At 41.8% G+C, this 16,018-nt stretch overlaps 1 protein-coding gene across 3 annotated transcripts in view; it reads left to right on the forward strand.

The window, feature by feature from the left end:
- Window positions 1–2,082: 2,082 nt before the first annotated feature.
- Window positions 2,083–16,018, forward strand: part of LOC133541175 (retinoic acid-induced protein 3) — a 35,421-nt gene continuing 21,485 nt past the window's right edge. The window contains exon 1 of one of the 3 annotated variants that reach the window (XM_061884302.1): window positions 2,083–2,317. In XM_061884302.1, the coding sequence (XP_061740286.1) occupies window positions 2,301–2,317 (17 nt within the window). In that variant the 5' untranslated portion in view covers window positions 2,083–2,300. The remainder of the gene's footprint in view (window positions 2,318–16,018) is intronic. The other 2 variants (XM_061884305.1, XM_061884303.1) reach the window with 2 other exon arrangements.

Consider the following 16,018-nt stretch of genomic DNA (forward strand, 5'->3'; position numbering starts at 1 on the left):
CTTAACATTTGACAACAAAACACTTATTTAATAATACCACCTTAACATTTGACAAAAAAAAACACCTATTTAACAATACTACCATAACATTTGACAACAAAACACCTATTTAATAATACCACCTTAACATTTGAGAACAAAACACTTATTTAATAATACCACCTTAACATTGTACAAAACACCTATTTGATAATACCACCTTTGCATTTGACAAAAAAAACACCTATTTAACAATACTACCATAACATTTGACAACAAAACACCTATTTAATAATACCACCTTAACATTTGACAACAAAACACTTATTTAATAATACCACCTTAACATTTGACAACAAAACACTTATTTAATAATACCCCCTTAACATTTGAAAACAAAACACTTATTTACTAATACCACCTTAACATTTGACAACCCAAAAATTAGACCCCTATTTAGTAATACCACCTTAACATTGGACAACAAAACACCTATTTAATAATATCACCTTAACATTTGACAACAAAACACTTATTTAATAATACCACCTTTACATTTGACAACAAAACACCTATTTAACAATACTACCTTAACATTTGACAACCAATTATACAGTTATTTAATAAAACCACCATAACATGTGGCAACCAAACAATTATACACCTATTTAATAATACCACCTTAACATGTGACAACAAGCAATGACAAAGTGACTCAGTAAAGAATTTGGGTATTATCTTCCACCCAACTCTCTCATGTGAGTCACACATTAAGAGTGTTACTAAAACAGCCTTCTTTCATCTCCGTAACATCGCTAAAAGTTGTCCCATTTTGTCCACCAGCAACGCTAAGATCATTATACATTTGTAAACATACATAAATACATCATACTGCTGTGTACAAATATAAACATATAAATATAAATATATAAAGAACGAAATATACAAATATGAATATTTAAATACAAATATAAATGTATAAATACAAATATACAAATATAAATATTTAAATACAAATATAAATGCATACATACAAATTAATAAATATAAATAGTTCAACACAAATATGGCTTCACGGTGGAAGAGGGGTTAGTGCGTCTGCCTCACAATAAGAAGTTCCTGCAGTCCTGGGTTCAAATCCAGGCTCGGGATCTTTCTGTGTGGAGTTTGCATGTTCTCCCCGTGAATGCGTGGGTTCCCTCCGGGTACTCCGGCTTCCTCCCACCTCCAAAGACATGCACCTGGGGATAGGTTGATTGGCAACACTAAATTGGACCTAGTGTGTGAATGTTGTCTGTCTATCTGTGTTGGCCCTGCGATGAGGTGGCGACTTGTCCAGGGTGTACACCGCCTTCCGCCCGATTGTAGCTGAGATAGGCGCCAGCGCCCCCCGCAACCCCAAAAGGGAATAAGCGGTAGAAAATGGATGGATGGATAAATACAAATATCAATACAAATTTACAAATAAAAATATATAAATATACACATATAAATATAAATACAAATATAAGTATATAAATACAATACATATACATAAATATAAATATATACATATGAATATAAATATCCAAAATAAATATCCAAATATATAAATATAAATATATACATACACATAAATATATCATAATGCTGTGTACAAATACAAATATACAAATATAAATATGACTACAAATACATCACAAACCTCAAAACTGCATCACATCTTTTGAAGATTGTGTCATAAAGTGTAAGTTACCATGTGTTTTCTCCACATTTGGGTCGCTATGTTTACGGTGCTTTTCACAATAAAACATGGTCACCCAACTTCAAAAACTACACTTAAACCAGACATCAAGGAGAATAAATCATTTCCCGCGCTTTTAGCGCTTCATAAACACCAGGCGGTGACTACGTGACGTAGTGTAACCGTTTCTATGGTGACGTCAACAAACACACCCCATAATACTCCTGCTTGCTCAGACACGACCAGACTCTCTCTCTCGGCCCTCAGGGCCAATTTCATCACTTTTCCGCCCTTCTTCCTGGGATTACACCGTAACCACGGCAACCATAGCAGACCCCCAAAAAACACACTTGTGGAATTCAGTAAAAGCACACAAGAGTTATCAGGACTGAAATTCCTGCGGGGAATAAGACTTGCAGCCAGCGAGGAGTGTACCGCCCCGGTGTGTGTGTCATCACTCTCAGGTGTGTGTGTGTGTGTGTGTGTGTCATCACTCTCAGGTGTGTGTGTGTGAGAGAGAGAGAGAGAGAGCCCCACCTATGGACTAAAAAGTTTGAGTCAGGATGCAAGTTTGTCCCTGAAAGCCAAGGTGAGAACAATGCTAGCAGATTACAGGTAAGTCTCACACTTTCTGTATATTATCAAGTAGACACCAGTTTTAATATCAAGTAGACAACAGGTATTAATATGAAGTAGACAACAGGTATTAATACGAAGTAGACACCAGGTCTTGAGAAGAATGTCGGTGATTGTGGACGTGCAGGAAGTGTGTATAAAAATTAGGAGGGTTACATTTAAAAAAAAACACAGATATTATTACTCCTTTTGCATTCATGTCGGCAAAAAGTCAACATTGTCGCAATGTTCCCCAATATCGTGTAAAGTTGAACGGTAGTAAACTAATGAATCATATTCGGTACTATACCGCCTCTAAAAAATACCAGTCCCTGCCCCTCTTTTTTTATTGACGGCGCGTGGTGACATTGCTGGTTTTAGGAGCTGAGGAGCATGTTGGGCAGCGCACACACACAGAGTACTTACAAGCAGACACAGTGTGTAGACAGAAAAGGGAGAATGGACGCGTTTTAGTGTAAAAAGTCAAGATAAAGGTGAAGTTATAACACTGACACACCCTCAGGAAGAGCGGCTTTAAGACATGGCCGGCTAGTTAGCGGCTAACATCCATCCACAGTGTTTTAGCTACTTCTAAACCACTAATCCTTGCCTCCATGGCGACAAATAAAGTGAGTTTCTTACAAGTAGGAGGATGAGGACGCTCACCAGGTGGATCTACACCTGACATCCACTGTAATGATACCAAGTACAAGAGGGTATCTCAGGGGTAGGGAACCTATGGCTCGCGAGCCAGATGTGGCTCTTTTGATGACTTTAACTGGCTCTTAGATAAATCCTAGCTGACATTGCTTTACACGATAAGTAACGAATAATTCCACTTGTAATCACAGTGTTAAAAATAATGTTCAAAATATGAAACATTCTCATGCATTTTTAATCCATCCATCCGTTTTCTACCGCACCTGTTCAAGAAGTTGCATTACTGGTAAGAAGTTATTTATTTATTATTGGTTAGTGTGGGGCTTGCCCTCCTGGGGGTTTTTCAGACCACCAAGCACCGACATGAGAGCCTGTTTCAGGGTTACAATATTGTTTTATTTTTCAAAAAGTCTCTCAGTTGCTTTCCAGAAATTGTATTTTTCTCTTTCGTTCTCGCTCGCGCTCTGGCTCCAACCTCAACCCCGTCTCTCCTCCTGGCTGCTGTTTATAACAGAGCGACAGGTGATTAGATAACAAGGCCCAGGTGGGCCTTCTACACACCTGTCGCTGATTTCGAGGCCAGTCCTGGCACACCCTATTTCGCTGCAGGCCCGCAGGCCACATCCCCTCTACAGTTAGCTTCATAATAACAATGTTATTACAAAGAATAAGAGACCTATAATTCTCTAGAAATGTTGGTATTATTTAAAAATGCACGCGTTTAGTTGTGTTCAGTGTTAAAAAAAATATAATATGGCTCTTACGGAATTACATTTTAAAATATTTGGCTTTTTGGTTCTCTCAGCAAAAAAGGTTCCCGACCCCTGGGGTATCTAGTCGATACTACTACATCCATGTTTTTTTATCCTCGCAAAATCTTTTTTTCCTTTTTTAAAATTCATATAATTGTTGCGTCTTCGTGGGCGCATGGCTGCGATTGTTGTGTTCCTTAGCGACGCATGAAGTATTGCGGAGGTACAGTGTTTCCCACAGGTCAGGCATCTATTTGTGGTGGTGGCGGCGATGACCAAGAAGAACCCGGAGTTGGAATATAATTACAACACTTTATGTACATATTTATATACAGATTTGAATAATTAGTTATTCACTGAAAAATATCTAATAATTTTGGTTCTTGCAAAAAATATATAATCTTATAAAATATAAAAGCTAAAATCTTGAACTTAAGACTGCCATCAGTTTTAGTCCCTACACTTAACCATGTGTTTCCTACTGCCTGCAGACTTTGCACCCTTTCTTTTTTCTACTTGCCCGACTTCTCAAATCTATTTGCCCCAATATTTGTACTTGTCCTGCCTAGGTTTTTTTCTGGCTGTGTAGTGCCCATGGCTTATATCTTACTAAAATCCTTCCTGTTGACTATTTACAACACTGCACGGTATCTATTATTATTATTATTATCTATAATTACATTAAAATGGCATTGCATACATGTAAAATTAAAGGGGAACATTATCACAATTTCAAAAGGGTTAAAAACAATAAAAATCAGTTCCCAGTGGCATGTTGTATTTTTTGAAGTTTTTTTCAAAATTTTACCGGTCTCCAAATATCCCTAAAAAAAGCTTTAAAGTGTTTGATTTTCGCTATTTGCGATGCGACTATCCATTTCCCTGTGACGTCATACAGTGCTGCCAATGTAAACAAACAATGGCGAATAGCACTGCAAGATATAGCGACATTAGCTCGGATTCAGACTCTGATTTCAGCGGTTTAAGCGATTCAACAGATTACGCATGTATTGAAACACATGGTTGGAGTATGAAAGTATTGAAGAAGAAACTGAACCTATTGAGCGAATAGCTATTGACGCTATTCATAGCCATAGCATGGCCGAATAGCTGCGTTAGCATCGCCGGTAAAATGTGCGGACCAAACGATCAGGACTTTGGTATCTCGTGACACTGGAGCAACTTAAATCCGTCGATTGGTACGTGTTTGTTTCGCATTAAATGTGGGTGGAAGGAAACGTGATATAGTTGCAAATGCATCTGCAGGTTATCCATACATCTCTGTGCCATGTCTGCTTTGGCACCGCCGGTAAATAGCATGTTAGCATCGATTAGCGTAGCATGTTAGCATCGATTAGCTGGCAGTCAACATCAACAAAACTCACCATTGTGATTACTGTGACTTTATCGTTACAAATGCATCTGCAGGTTATCGATACATCTCTGTGCCATGTCTGCTTTAGCACCGCTGGTAAATAGCATGTTAGCGTCGATTAACGTAGCATGTTAGCATCGATTAGCTGGCAGTCACGCCGTGACCAAATATGTCTGATTAGCACATAAGTCAACATCAACAAAACTCACCTTTGTGATTTTGTTGAATTTATCGTTGCAAATGCATCTGCAGGTTATCCATACATCTCTGTGCCATGTCTGTCATTGCCGGTAAAATGTGGAGACACTCCGGCACATTCAATGGGGGTCTGGCGGCAGACACTTTCGCATCTTCGGGCCAGTGGTGCAACTTGAATCCCTCCCTGTTAGTGTTGTTACACCCTCCGACAACACACCGACGAGGCATGATGTCTCCAAGGTTCCAAAAAATAGTCAAAAAAACGGAAAATAACAGAGCTGAGACCCAATGTTCACAATGGGTTGAAAATGAAAATGGCGGCTGTATTACCTCGGCGACGTCACATTCTGACGTCATCGCCTCCAGAGCGATAAACAGGAAGGCGTTTAATTCGCCAAAATTCACCCATTTAGAGTTCGGAAATCGGTTAAAAAAATAGATGGTCTTTTTTCTGCACCATCAAGGTATATATTGACGCTTACATAGGTTTGGTGATAATCCATCCATCCATTTCCTACCGCTTATTCCCTTTCGGAGTCGCGGGGGGCGCTGGCGCCTATCTCAGCTACAATCGGGCGGAAGGCGGGGTACACCCTGGACAAGTCGCCACCTCATCGCAGAGCCAACACAGATAGACAGACAACATTCACACTCACATTCACACACTAGGGACCATTTAGTGTTGCCAATCAAACTATCACCAGGTGCATGTCTTTGGAGGTGGGAGGGGCCTATCCCCAGGTGCATGTCTTTGGAGGTGGGAGGGGCCTATCCCCAGGTGCATGTCTTTGGAAGTGGGAGGAAGCCGGAGTACCCGGAGGGAACCCACGCATTCACGGGGAGAACATGCAAACTCCACACAGAAAGATCCCGAGCCTGGATTTGAACCCAGGACTGCAGGACCTTCGTATTGTGAGGCAGACGCATGATAATGTTCCCCTTTAAATGCTATTTGACATTATTTGACCAGCAGCAGTTACACCCATCTGAACAGGTCAGCCACCTGTTTAAAGCCCGATCACAGTTGAAATCTTGAAATGAAGGGCCTTTAATGGCTAAAACATTAACCTGGACAACATTTTAACGGCTGGTTGGCTCAGATTTTATTATTTTCATTGCATTCACATACGGCTGGGCGATATTTATTTAATTTTCCTGAAGGAACTCTCCTGAAGGAATCAATAAAGTACTATCTATCTATCTATCTATTGGCTTTTGTTAATATCGCGATATTTTTATGCCATATTGCGATATACGATATGTATTACGATATTTTGCCTTAGCCTTGAATGAACACTTGATACATATAATGACAGCAGTATGATGATTCTATAGGCGCCAGCGCCCCCCGCGACCCCGAAAGGGAATAAGCGGTAGAAAATGGATGGATGGATGGATACATTCAAACATTCTTCTTCATACTGCATTCATATATGTCACGCCTGTAGATTATGTTTTGTTTTCTGTCATGTCTGATCATGATGGTGTACGGCCATACTACCCTGACAGAATGACGCCAGCATTCAGTTCCCCTGCGACAGACATTAAGGTAACAGACCAAGATTTTTTTTTTAATCCTGTTAATTTTGTCTATCAGCCGGCACCAAAGGATTTTTTTGCCAGAATCAGACACTTCAGAACATTTTTTTCACAGACCCGCTCACCAGGACTGTCCTTTCCCCCCAAGACTCAAACCCCGCACCCGTCACAAAATGTTTCCTTTTTTCCGCCCACACAACCCCAGGTGGGGGATAAATAAAATATTTGGACAATCTAAAGGGGAGGATTCTGCCCTCCGCCCACCCCAAGGGACTTTTCCAAATCGCGGTGAGAGTGTCTGGGAGCCACTCCTTGAGAGAGGGGGGGGTCTGGGAGTTTGTTGGTTGGTTCTGCCCAGTGCGGTGCCAAGCCACAGCGACCAGTACGTCCCCCACCTCCAGTCTTTCGGCCTGCTAAGCCGCAGCTTCCAGCAAGGCCACCACAACCAGCTCCAGGACCAACACCAACTCCTCGACCAACGCCAAGTCCTCGACCAACGCCAACGCCGTCATCACGCCGAGCTTCATCGCCTACTACATTGACGACGCGTCCGCCGCCTTGTCAGCCGCGGATGTGGATACCACGTGAGCGTCCACCACGCCAAAGATGCCGACCACAATTGTGGCCACTACGTGGTCGTCCGCCACGCCAAGGGCGGCAACCTTTTTGTCGGCCACGGATATGGCCGTTCCCGTGTCGCCCACCTTGTCAGGCAAAGCGGGCCTCTACGCGTCGCCGCCATCTGACTCTGCCCCGGTGGATCTGCCCCCCTACCGCCCTCCCATGACTCTTGATCTTTGTTTTTTTTTTGGGGGGCATCTGGAATCTGTCCTTAACGGGGGGAGGGGTCTGTCACGCCTGTAGATTATGTTTTGTTTTCTGTCATGTCTGATCATGGTGTACGGCCATACTACCCTGACAGAATGACGCCAGCATTCAGTTCCTCCGCGAGAGACATTAAGGTAACAGACCAAGATTTTTTTTTTTAATCCTGTTAATTTTGTCTATCAGCCGGCACCAAAGGATTTTTTTGCCAGAATCAGACACTTCCAGAACATTTTTTCACAGACCCGCTCACCAGGAATGTCCTTTCCCCCCAATACTCAAGCCCCGCCACCGTCACAAAATGTTTCCTTTTCTCCGCCCACACAACCCCAGGTGGAGGATAAAGAAATATTTGGACAATCTAAAGGGGAAGATTCTGCCCCCCTCCTCACCTCCCTCCACCCACCCCAAGGGACTTTTCCAAATCGCGGTGAGAGTGTCTGGGAGCCACTCCTTGAGGGGGGGGCTGGGGTTGGGAGTTTGTTGGTTGGTTCTGCCCAGTGCGGTGCCAAGCCACAGCGACCAGTACGTCCCCCACCTCCAGTCTTTCGGCCTGCTAAGCCGCAGCTTCCAGCAAGGCCACCACAACAAATTCCTCGACCAACGCCGAGTCCTCGACCAACGCCAAGTCCTCGACCAACGCCGAGCTTCATCGCCTGCTACGTTGACGACGCGTCCGCCGCCTTGTCAGCCGCGGATGTGGATACCATGTGGGCGTCCACCACGCCAAGGGCGCCGACCTTTTTGTCGGCCACGGATATGGCCGTTCCCGTGTCGCCCACCTTGTCAGGCAAAGCGGGCCTCTACGCGTCGCCGCCATCTGACTCTGCTCCGGTGGATCTACCCCCCTACCGCCCTCCCATGACTCTTTATTTTTGTTTTTGTTTTTTGGGACATCTAGAATCTGTCCTTAACGGGGGGGGCTCTGTCACGCCTGTAGATTATGTTTTGTTTTCTGTCATGTCTGATATATATGCTACTTTTAAACTTTCATGCAGAGAGGGAAATCACAACTAAGTCAATTGACCAAAACTGTATTTATTAAATACTCTTCATTCTCTCACAGGTGACTTTTTAAATGAAAGAACAAATTAATAGTGTTGCTACCTTTTTGTAGTAACACTTCTGCTGGATACTTTGCATTGATTGATTGATACTTTTATTAGTAGATTGCACAGTTCAGTACATATTCCGTACAATTGACCACTAACACCCCAATAAGTTTTTCAACTTGTTTAAGTCGGGGTCCAAGTTAATCAATTCATGGTACAATTATATACTATCAGCATAATACAGTCATCACACAGGTTAATCATCATAGTATATACATTGAACAGCATCTGCTGATTATATTCCCACTTGGAGCCAAACCACCACCAGATGATGGACCCCCTGCTCTTTATGTTGGGCATTTATTGTTCTTCCTCCATTTGTGATAAGTTTGGCATCATCTCTTTCTTGTATTGTCACAAATTCCGCTCACTCGACCTGCCTCAGCTAACGTTAGCCATGCTGTTACCTCTCTGATCGGCGAAAGCTATGACGCTAGACTTGCGAGAGTGTGACGTGTGTAAGAAGGCGGGGTTGTTTTCCGTATATGTCAGAATGAGAGACGAGGAGGAAAAAACGCCTGTTGTGTAATGCACGCAGCTAAATGCAACTCGACCTGCCTCAGCTAACGTTAGCCATGCTGACGTTAGCTCTCGGCGAGAGCATATGACGCTAGACGCGCGACAGTATGTGACGTATGTAAGAAGGCGGGCTTCTGCACCGGAGTTGTAACTACAAGCTTCATTCACAGACAGAGTCCCATTGCTTTTATGAGCTGTCGAGCGAGTCAAAAGCCGAAAAATCTATTTGTGGCGGCCGTAATTCTTCCGGGGCGGGCCGTCACAAATAAATGAATGTGTGGGGAACCCTGAGGTAAGATGAAGTTATTCTAATGTATTTAAAGCAATATCAAAAAATACAAACTGAGGACGCCAACCAGCGTGGAGCTAAACAAAACCAAAATGCCACCAAGGGTGAAAAAACGAGGAAAGCTAGACTGTACAAAGAACACTAGATGCAAGGAGAGAAAAAAATGGAGAAATTTAACTGTTGCCTATAGCAAACATTGAACCAGCAACTATTGCTGGGTGCCAGGAAACTATAGAGCAGGGGTGTCAAACTCAAATACAGAGTGGGCCAAAATTTAAAAATGAACAAAGCCACAGGCCGAGGATGAACAAATTAACCTTTTAATAGGGACCCAAACAAGTTTTTCATTGAATATTGAACAAGCCAGGCTTATATAACTTTATAGTGACATGCAAAATTGAGTTTCAAATAATAATAATTAAAAAATATCAATGGCATATCAAATCAAATTTAAATAAAAATGTAATGCCTCTTTTGTATTTGCAGCCTTCTGAGTTAAATATCAACATTAACTTTTTCCAAAGGCTAATACATCTGAAAATAAAATAATGAATAAATCAACCATTCAGGCCTTTTTACGGCTTAGTTAATGTCGGGGCTCAGGTGGGCGGGGTTAGGGGGGTTTGTTGGTAGCGGGGAGGGGGGGTGTATATTGTAGTGGTCCGGACGAGTTAGTGCTGCAAGGGGTTCTGGGTATTAGTTCTGTTGTGCTTTTGTTGTGTTTATGTTGTGTTACGGTGCAGATGTTCTCCCGAAATGTGTTGGTCATGCTTGTTTGGTGTGGGTTCACAGTATGGCGCATTTTTGTAAGAGTGTTAAAGTTGTTTATATGGCCACCCTCAGTGTGACCTGTATGCTGTTGATCAAATATGCCTTGCATTTACTTATATGTGTGTAGAAGCCACATATGGCTGGGCCGGCACGCTCTTTGTGAGGAGGAAAAACAGACTTGACGACAGGTTGTAGGGGATGCTAAAGGCAGTACCTTTAAGGCACACTCGCAATATTGTTGTCCGAGTGGAATTTGGGAGAATGGTTGCACCGGGAGATTTTCGGGACGGGCACTGAAATACGAGAGTCTCCTGGGAAAATCGGTGAATGCAGTGTAACGGCGGCACCACTGTATAGCACCGGCGGGCCAGCTCCAACGTTAATTTGATATTGCCTCAAGGGCAAAATGAAATTACACGGTGGGCCAGAGTTTGACACCTATGCTATAGAGGGAGGTGATTAGCCCAAAACACCTGGTGGGAACACTAATTGCAAAACTAAGACAGGTGATGAGAATCAGTTCCCATGGAAACTGACAGTAAACAAGGAAAGAGGGTGCAGCCAGGAAACAGACTAACACAGAAAAACTACCAAACATAAATCATGCCATGACCCGGGTAACGGATCATGACAATAATGTTTATAATGTCAATAAATATGTCCCTGGACACATGAGGACTTTGAATATGAGCAACGTATGATCCTGGAACTACTTGGTATCGCATCCATACCTAAATGTGTGGTATCATCCAAAACTAATGTCAAGTATCAAAGACGAGAAGAATAAGTGATTATTACATTTGAACAGAAGTGTAAATAGAACATGTTCAAACAGAAAAAAGCGTGACACCTACCCTTTACATCAGTATTTCCTAACCATATTATTATTGGTTTGTTAGGTATTATATTTTATTTTATGATCCTGTAACTACTTGGTATCGCATCGATACCTAAATGTGTGGCATCATCCAAAACTAATGTCAAGTATCAAAGAAGAGAAGAATAAGTGATTATTACATTTGAACAAAAGTGTAGATAGAACATGTTCAAACAAAAAATAGGCAGATATTAACAGTAAATGAACAAGTAGATTAATAATACATTTTTACAGTTTGTCCCTAATAATGTGTACAAAATAATAGGTGTATAAATGACACAATGTTACTACAGACTAATTAGGAGTCTTTGTTTGTTTACTTACTACTAAAAGACAAATTGTCTAGTAAGTGATTATTACATTTTAACAGAAGTGTAGAAAAAAACATGTTCAAACAGAAAATAAACAGATATTAACAGTAAATGAACTGTTTGTTTACAGTTTGTCCATCATAGTGTACAAAATAATAAGTGTATAAATGACACAATATGTTACTGCAGACTAATTAGGAGTCTTTGTTTGTTTACTTACTACTAAAAGACAAGTTGTCTAGTATGTTCAATATTTTATTTAAAGGGGAACATTATCAGCAGACCTATGCAAGCGTCAATATATACCTTGATGTTGCAGGAAAAAGACCATGTATTTTTTTAACCGTTTTCCGACCACTAAATGGATGAATTTTGGCAAATTAAACGCCTTTCTGTTTATCGGTCTTTTAGCGATGACGTCGGAACGTGACGTCACCGAGGTAACACAGCCGCCATTTTCATTTTCACATTACAAACACCGGGTCTCAGCTCTGTTATTTTCCGTTTTTTCGACTATTTTTTGGAACCTTGGAGACATCATGCCTCGTGGGTGGGTTGTCGGAGGGTGTAACAACACTAACAGGGAGGGATTCAAGTTGCACCACTGGCAAGAAATCTGCCGCCAGACCCCCATTGAATGTACCAGAGTGTCTTCACATTTTACCGGCGATGCTAAGACAGACATGGCACAGAGATGTATGGATAACCTGCAGATGCATTTGCAACGATTAAGTCAAGGAAATCACAAAGGTGAGTTTTGTTGATGTTGTTGACTTATGTGCTAATCAGACATATTGGGTCACGGCATGACTGCCAGCTAATCGATGCTGACATGCTACGCTAATCGATGCGAACATGCTATTTACGCTAGCTGTATGTACATTTGAAACTAGATACCCACATTTAATGCGAAACAAACACTTACCAATCGACGGATTTAAGTTGCTCCAGTGTCACAAGATGCGAAAGTCCTGATCGTTTGGTCCGCACATTTTACCGGCGATGCTAATAAGGCAGCCATGCTATGGGCCACTTCATTAGGTACACCCACGCTATGGCCGAATAGCGTCAATAACTATTTGCTCAATCGCTTCGTTTTCGCTATCTGCCTCCATACTCCAACCATCTGTTTCAATACATGCGTAATCTGTTGAATCGCTTACGCCGCTGAAATCCGAGTCTGAATCCGAGCTAATGTCGCCATATCTTGCTGTGGTAACCGCCATGTTGTTTGTATTGGCAGCCCTGTATGACGTCACAGGGAAATGGACAGTGGTTTCGAAGATAGCGAAAATAAGGCACTTTAAAGCTTTATTTAGGGATATTCCGGGACCGGTAAAATTATGAAAAAGAATTCAAAAAATACAACTAGCCACTGGGAACTGATTTTTATTGTTTTTAACCCTTTTGAAATTGTGATAATATTCCCCTTTAAGGAAGTGAAGTGAATTATATTTATATAGTGCTTTTCTCAAGTGACTCAAAGCGCTTTACATAGTGACACCCAATATCTAAGTTACATTTAAACCAGTGTGGGTGGCACTGGGAGCAGGTGGGTAAAGTGTCTTGCCCAAGGACACAACGGCAGTAACTAGGATGGCACAAGCGGGAATCGAACCTGCACGGCCGCTCTACCAACCGAGCTATGCCGCCCAGGACTAGCTCGGTTCAGGACTAAATGACAATAATAAACATGTGTTTCATGTACACTAACATTATTGTTCAAACAAAGACAATAATGACATTATTTGTGGTCCACTTTATTTAGAAAAGTACATTTTGGTACCAAAATATTGGTATCAGGACAACCCTAATATGGTGTTATTGCGCCCTGAGCCATGTTCACAAGTGACTGAAAGCCCAATAATCTGTGTTTGTGCTGGTATCGCTCCTCTCCAAAGTGTGGCATGCAAATGTTGTGGAACGCGACACTCGGGGACAAAAGCGGTGTTATTGCCAGTCGAGAGGAAGCCATGATCTCCGATCGGGGCGGACAATCTGTCCTTTCCAACGTGTCGTGCAAATAAATCTCCTTTGTCTGTTTTTTTACCTTCCGTCTTGGCGTGGAAGGGAAAGTGTTCCGACCTCGCTCACGCCTCGCCGCCTTGTTCTGACATGTTTGTGTCCTCCGCTTTCTGCCGACTGTTCCTGCAACAAAGTCCCGCATGAGAGGTTCTCCACACGACCACCTCAAAAACACTCTCCAAGGAGCAGCATAATGAGCAACGCTCAAGTGCGGTAGCATAGTCGGCCCAAGTACTCATTAAAAACAAGGCAGATGTCTTATTTTTGGCCGCTGTCACATTACCCACAATGCACATCCACAATGATACTCATACACACAGTACCATGAATTGATTAACGTGGACCCCAACTTAAACAAGTTGAAAAACTTATTGGGGTGTTACCATTTAGTGGTCAATTGTACGGAATATGTACTGTACTGTGCAATTTACTAATAAAAGTATCAATCAATCAATCAAACTTCTTTGGCGGACCACTAGACGGAGCCCATGTAGTATTGTCCACCTCTAGTGAACAACACAAAAGCCAAAAGCCATGAAGTTGTCAGGTTGTGTAAAAGGTAAATAAAAAGAGAATACAACAAATCCTTTTCAACTTATATTCAATTGAATAGACTGCAAAGACAAGATATTTCATCTTCACACTGAGAAAATGTGTTATTTTTTGCAAATATTAGCTCGTTTGGAATGTGATGCCTGCAACATGTTTCAAAAAAGCTGGCACAAGTGGCAAAAAAGAGTGAGAAAGTTGAGTAATGCTCATCAAAGACTGGTGAACAGGCTAATTGGGAACAGGTGGTTGCCATGATTGGCTATAAAAGCAGCTTCCATGAAATGCTCACTCGTTCACAAACAAGGACGGGGCGAGGGTCACCAATTGGTCAACAAATACCTGAGCAAATTGTTTAAGAACAACATTTCTCAAGCAGCTATTGCAAAGAATTTAGGGATTTCACCATCCACGCTCCGTAATATCATCAAAAGGTTCAGAGAATGTGGAGAAATCACTGCACGTAAGCCATGATATTACACACCTTGGATCCCTCAGGCGCTACGGCATCAAAAAGCCACATCGGTGTGTAAAGGATATCACCACATGGGCTCAGGAACACTTCAGAAAACCACTGTCAGTAACTACAGTTGGTCGCTACATCTGTAAGTGCAAGTTGAATCTCTACTATGCAAAGCCAACACCATTTATCAACAACACCCAGAAACGCTTCGCTGGGCCCGAGCTCATCTAAGATGGACTGATGCAAAGTAGAAAAGTGTTCTGTGGTCTGACGAGTCCACATTTCAAATTGTTTTTGGAAACTGTGGACGCCCGGACCAAAAGAGGAAAAGAACCATCCGGATTGTTCTAGGGTGAAAGTGTATATAAGGCAGCATGTGTGATGGTATGGGGGTGTATTAGTGGCCAAGGCATGGGTAACTTACACATCTGTGAAGGCACCATTAATGCTGAAAGGTACATACAGCTTTTGGAGCGACATGTGTTGCCATCCAAGCATGGACGCCCCTGCTTATTTCAGCAAGACAATGCCAAGCCATGTGTTACATCAGCGTGGCTTCATAGTAAAAGAGTGCGGGTACTAGACTGGCCTGCCTGTAGTCCAGACATTGAAAATTTGAGAAGGCTAAAATATGAGAGGGGAGACTGTTGAACAACTTAAGCTGTACATCAAGCAAGAATGGGAAAGAATTCCACTTCAAAAATGTGTCTCCTCAGTTCCCAAAACTTTACTGATTGTTGTATAAAGGAAAGGCCATGTAACACACTGGTAAACATGCCTTTTTTGACATGTGTTGCTGCCATTACTTTCTAACTTCATGATTATTTGGAAAAAATAACAAAGTTTGTCAGTGTGAAGATGAAATATCTTGTCTTTGCAGTCTATTCAATTGAATATAAGTTGAAAAGGATTTGTTGTATTCTCTTTTTATTTACCTTTTACACAACCTGACAACTTCACTGCTTTTGTAGTTTGTATTCCCTGGCTTCTCTAAAGTGTGACATCTGTGCTATGAATGACAGGTGAGCAGACAGAGGGTTGATCAAATATTGATATTGATCAGATATTGATCAAAGATCAGTATTGATCCCAACACCTTAAACGTAAAGAAATTGGTAATTAAACGTATAGAAATTGGTAATTAAACGTATAGAAATTGGTAATTGACACACACAATCATGCTAACATTAGCGTGCTTACCTTTTTAGCAGCTAAACGACTTAGATCAGAGTTATTCAACCACATGATGAAGAGGGCCACAGTACCCAAAGTCCAAGGGCTCAGGGGCCCTGACATCCAAATGTGAATGCGTCTGCAGGTTCTATTACTTCACTGCAAAGTATACCGTCTTTCACGCTAACTCGCTATAATATGGAAACTATTGAGGATTGATGTTCCTTCTTTTGGATTATTTTCCGTCCCAAAATTCATAAAAA

This window comes from Nerophis ophidion, linkage group LG23, assembly GCF_033978795.1.
Source record: "Nerophis ophidion isolate RoL-2023_Sa linkage group LG23, RoL_Noph_v1.0, whole genome shotgun sequence".
Taxonomy (NCBI): domain Eukaryota; kingdom Metazoa; phylum Chordata; class Actinopteri; order Syngnathiformes; family Syngnathidae; genus Nerophis; species Nerophis ophidion.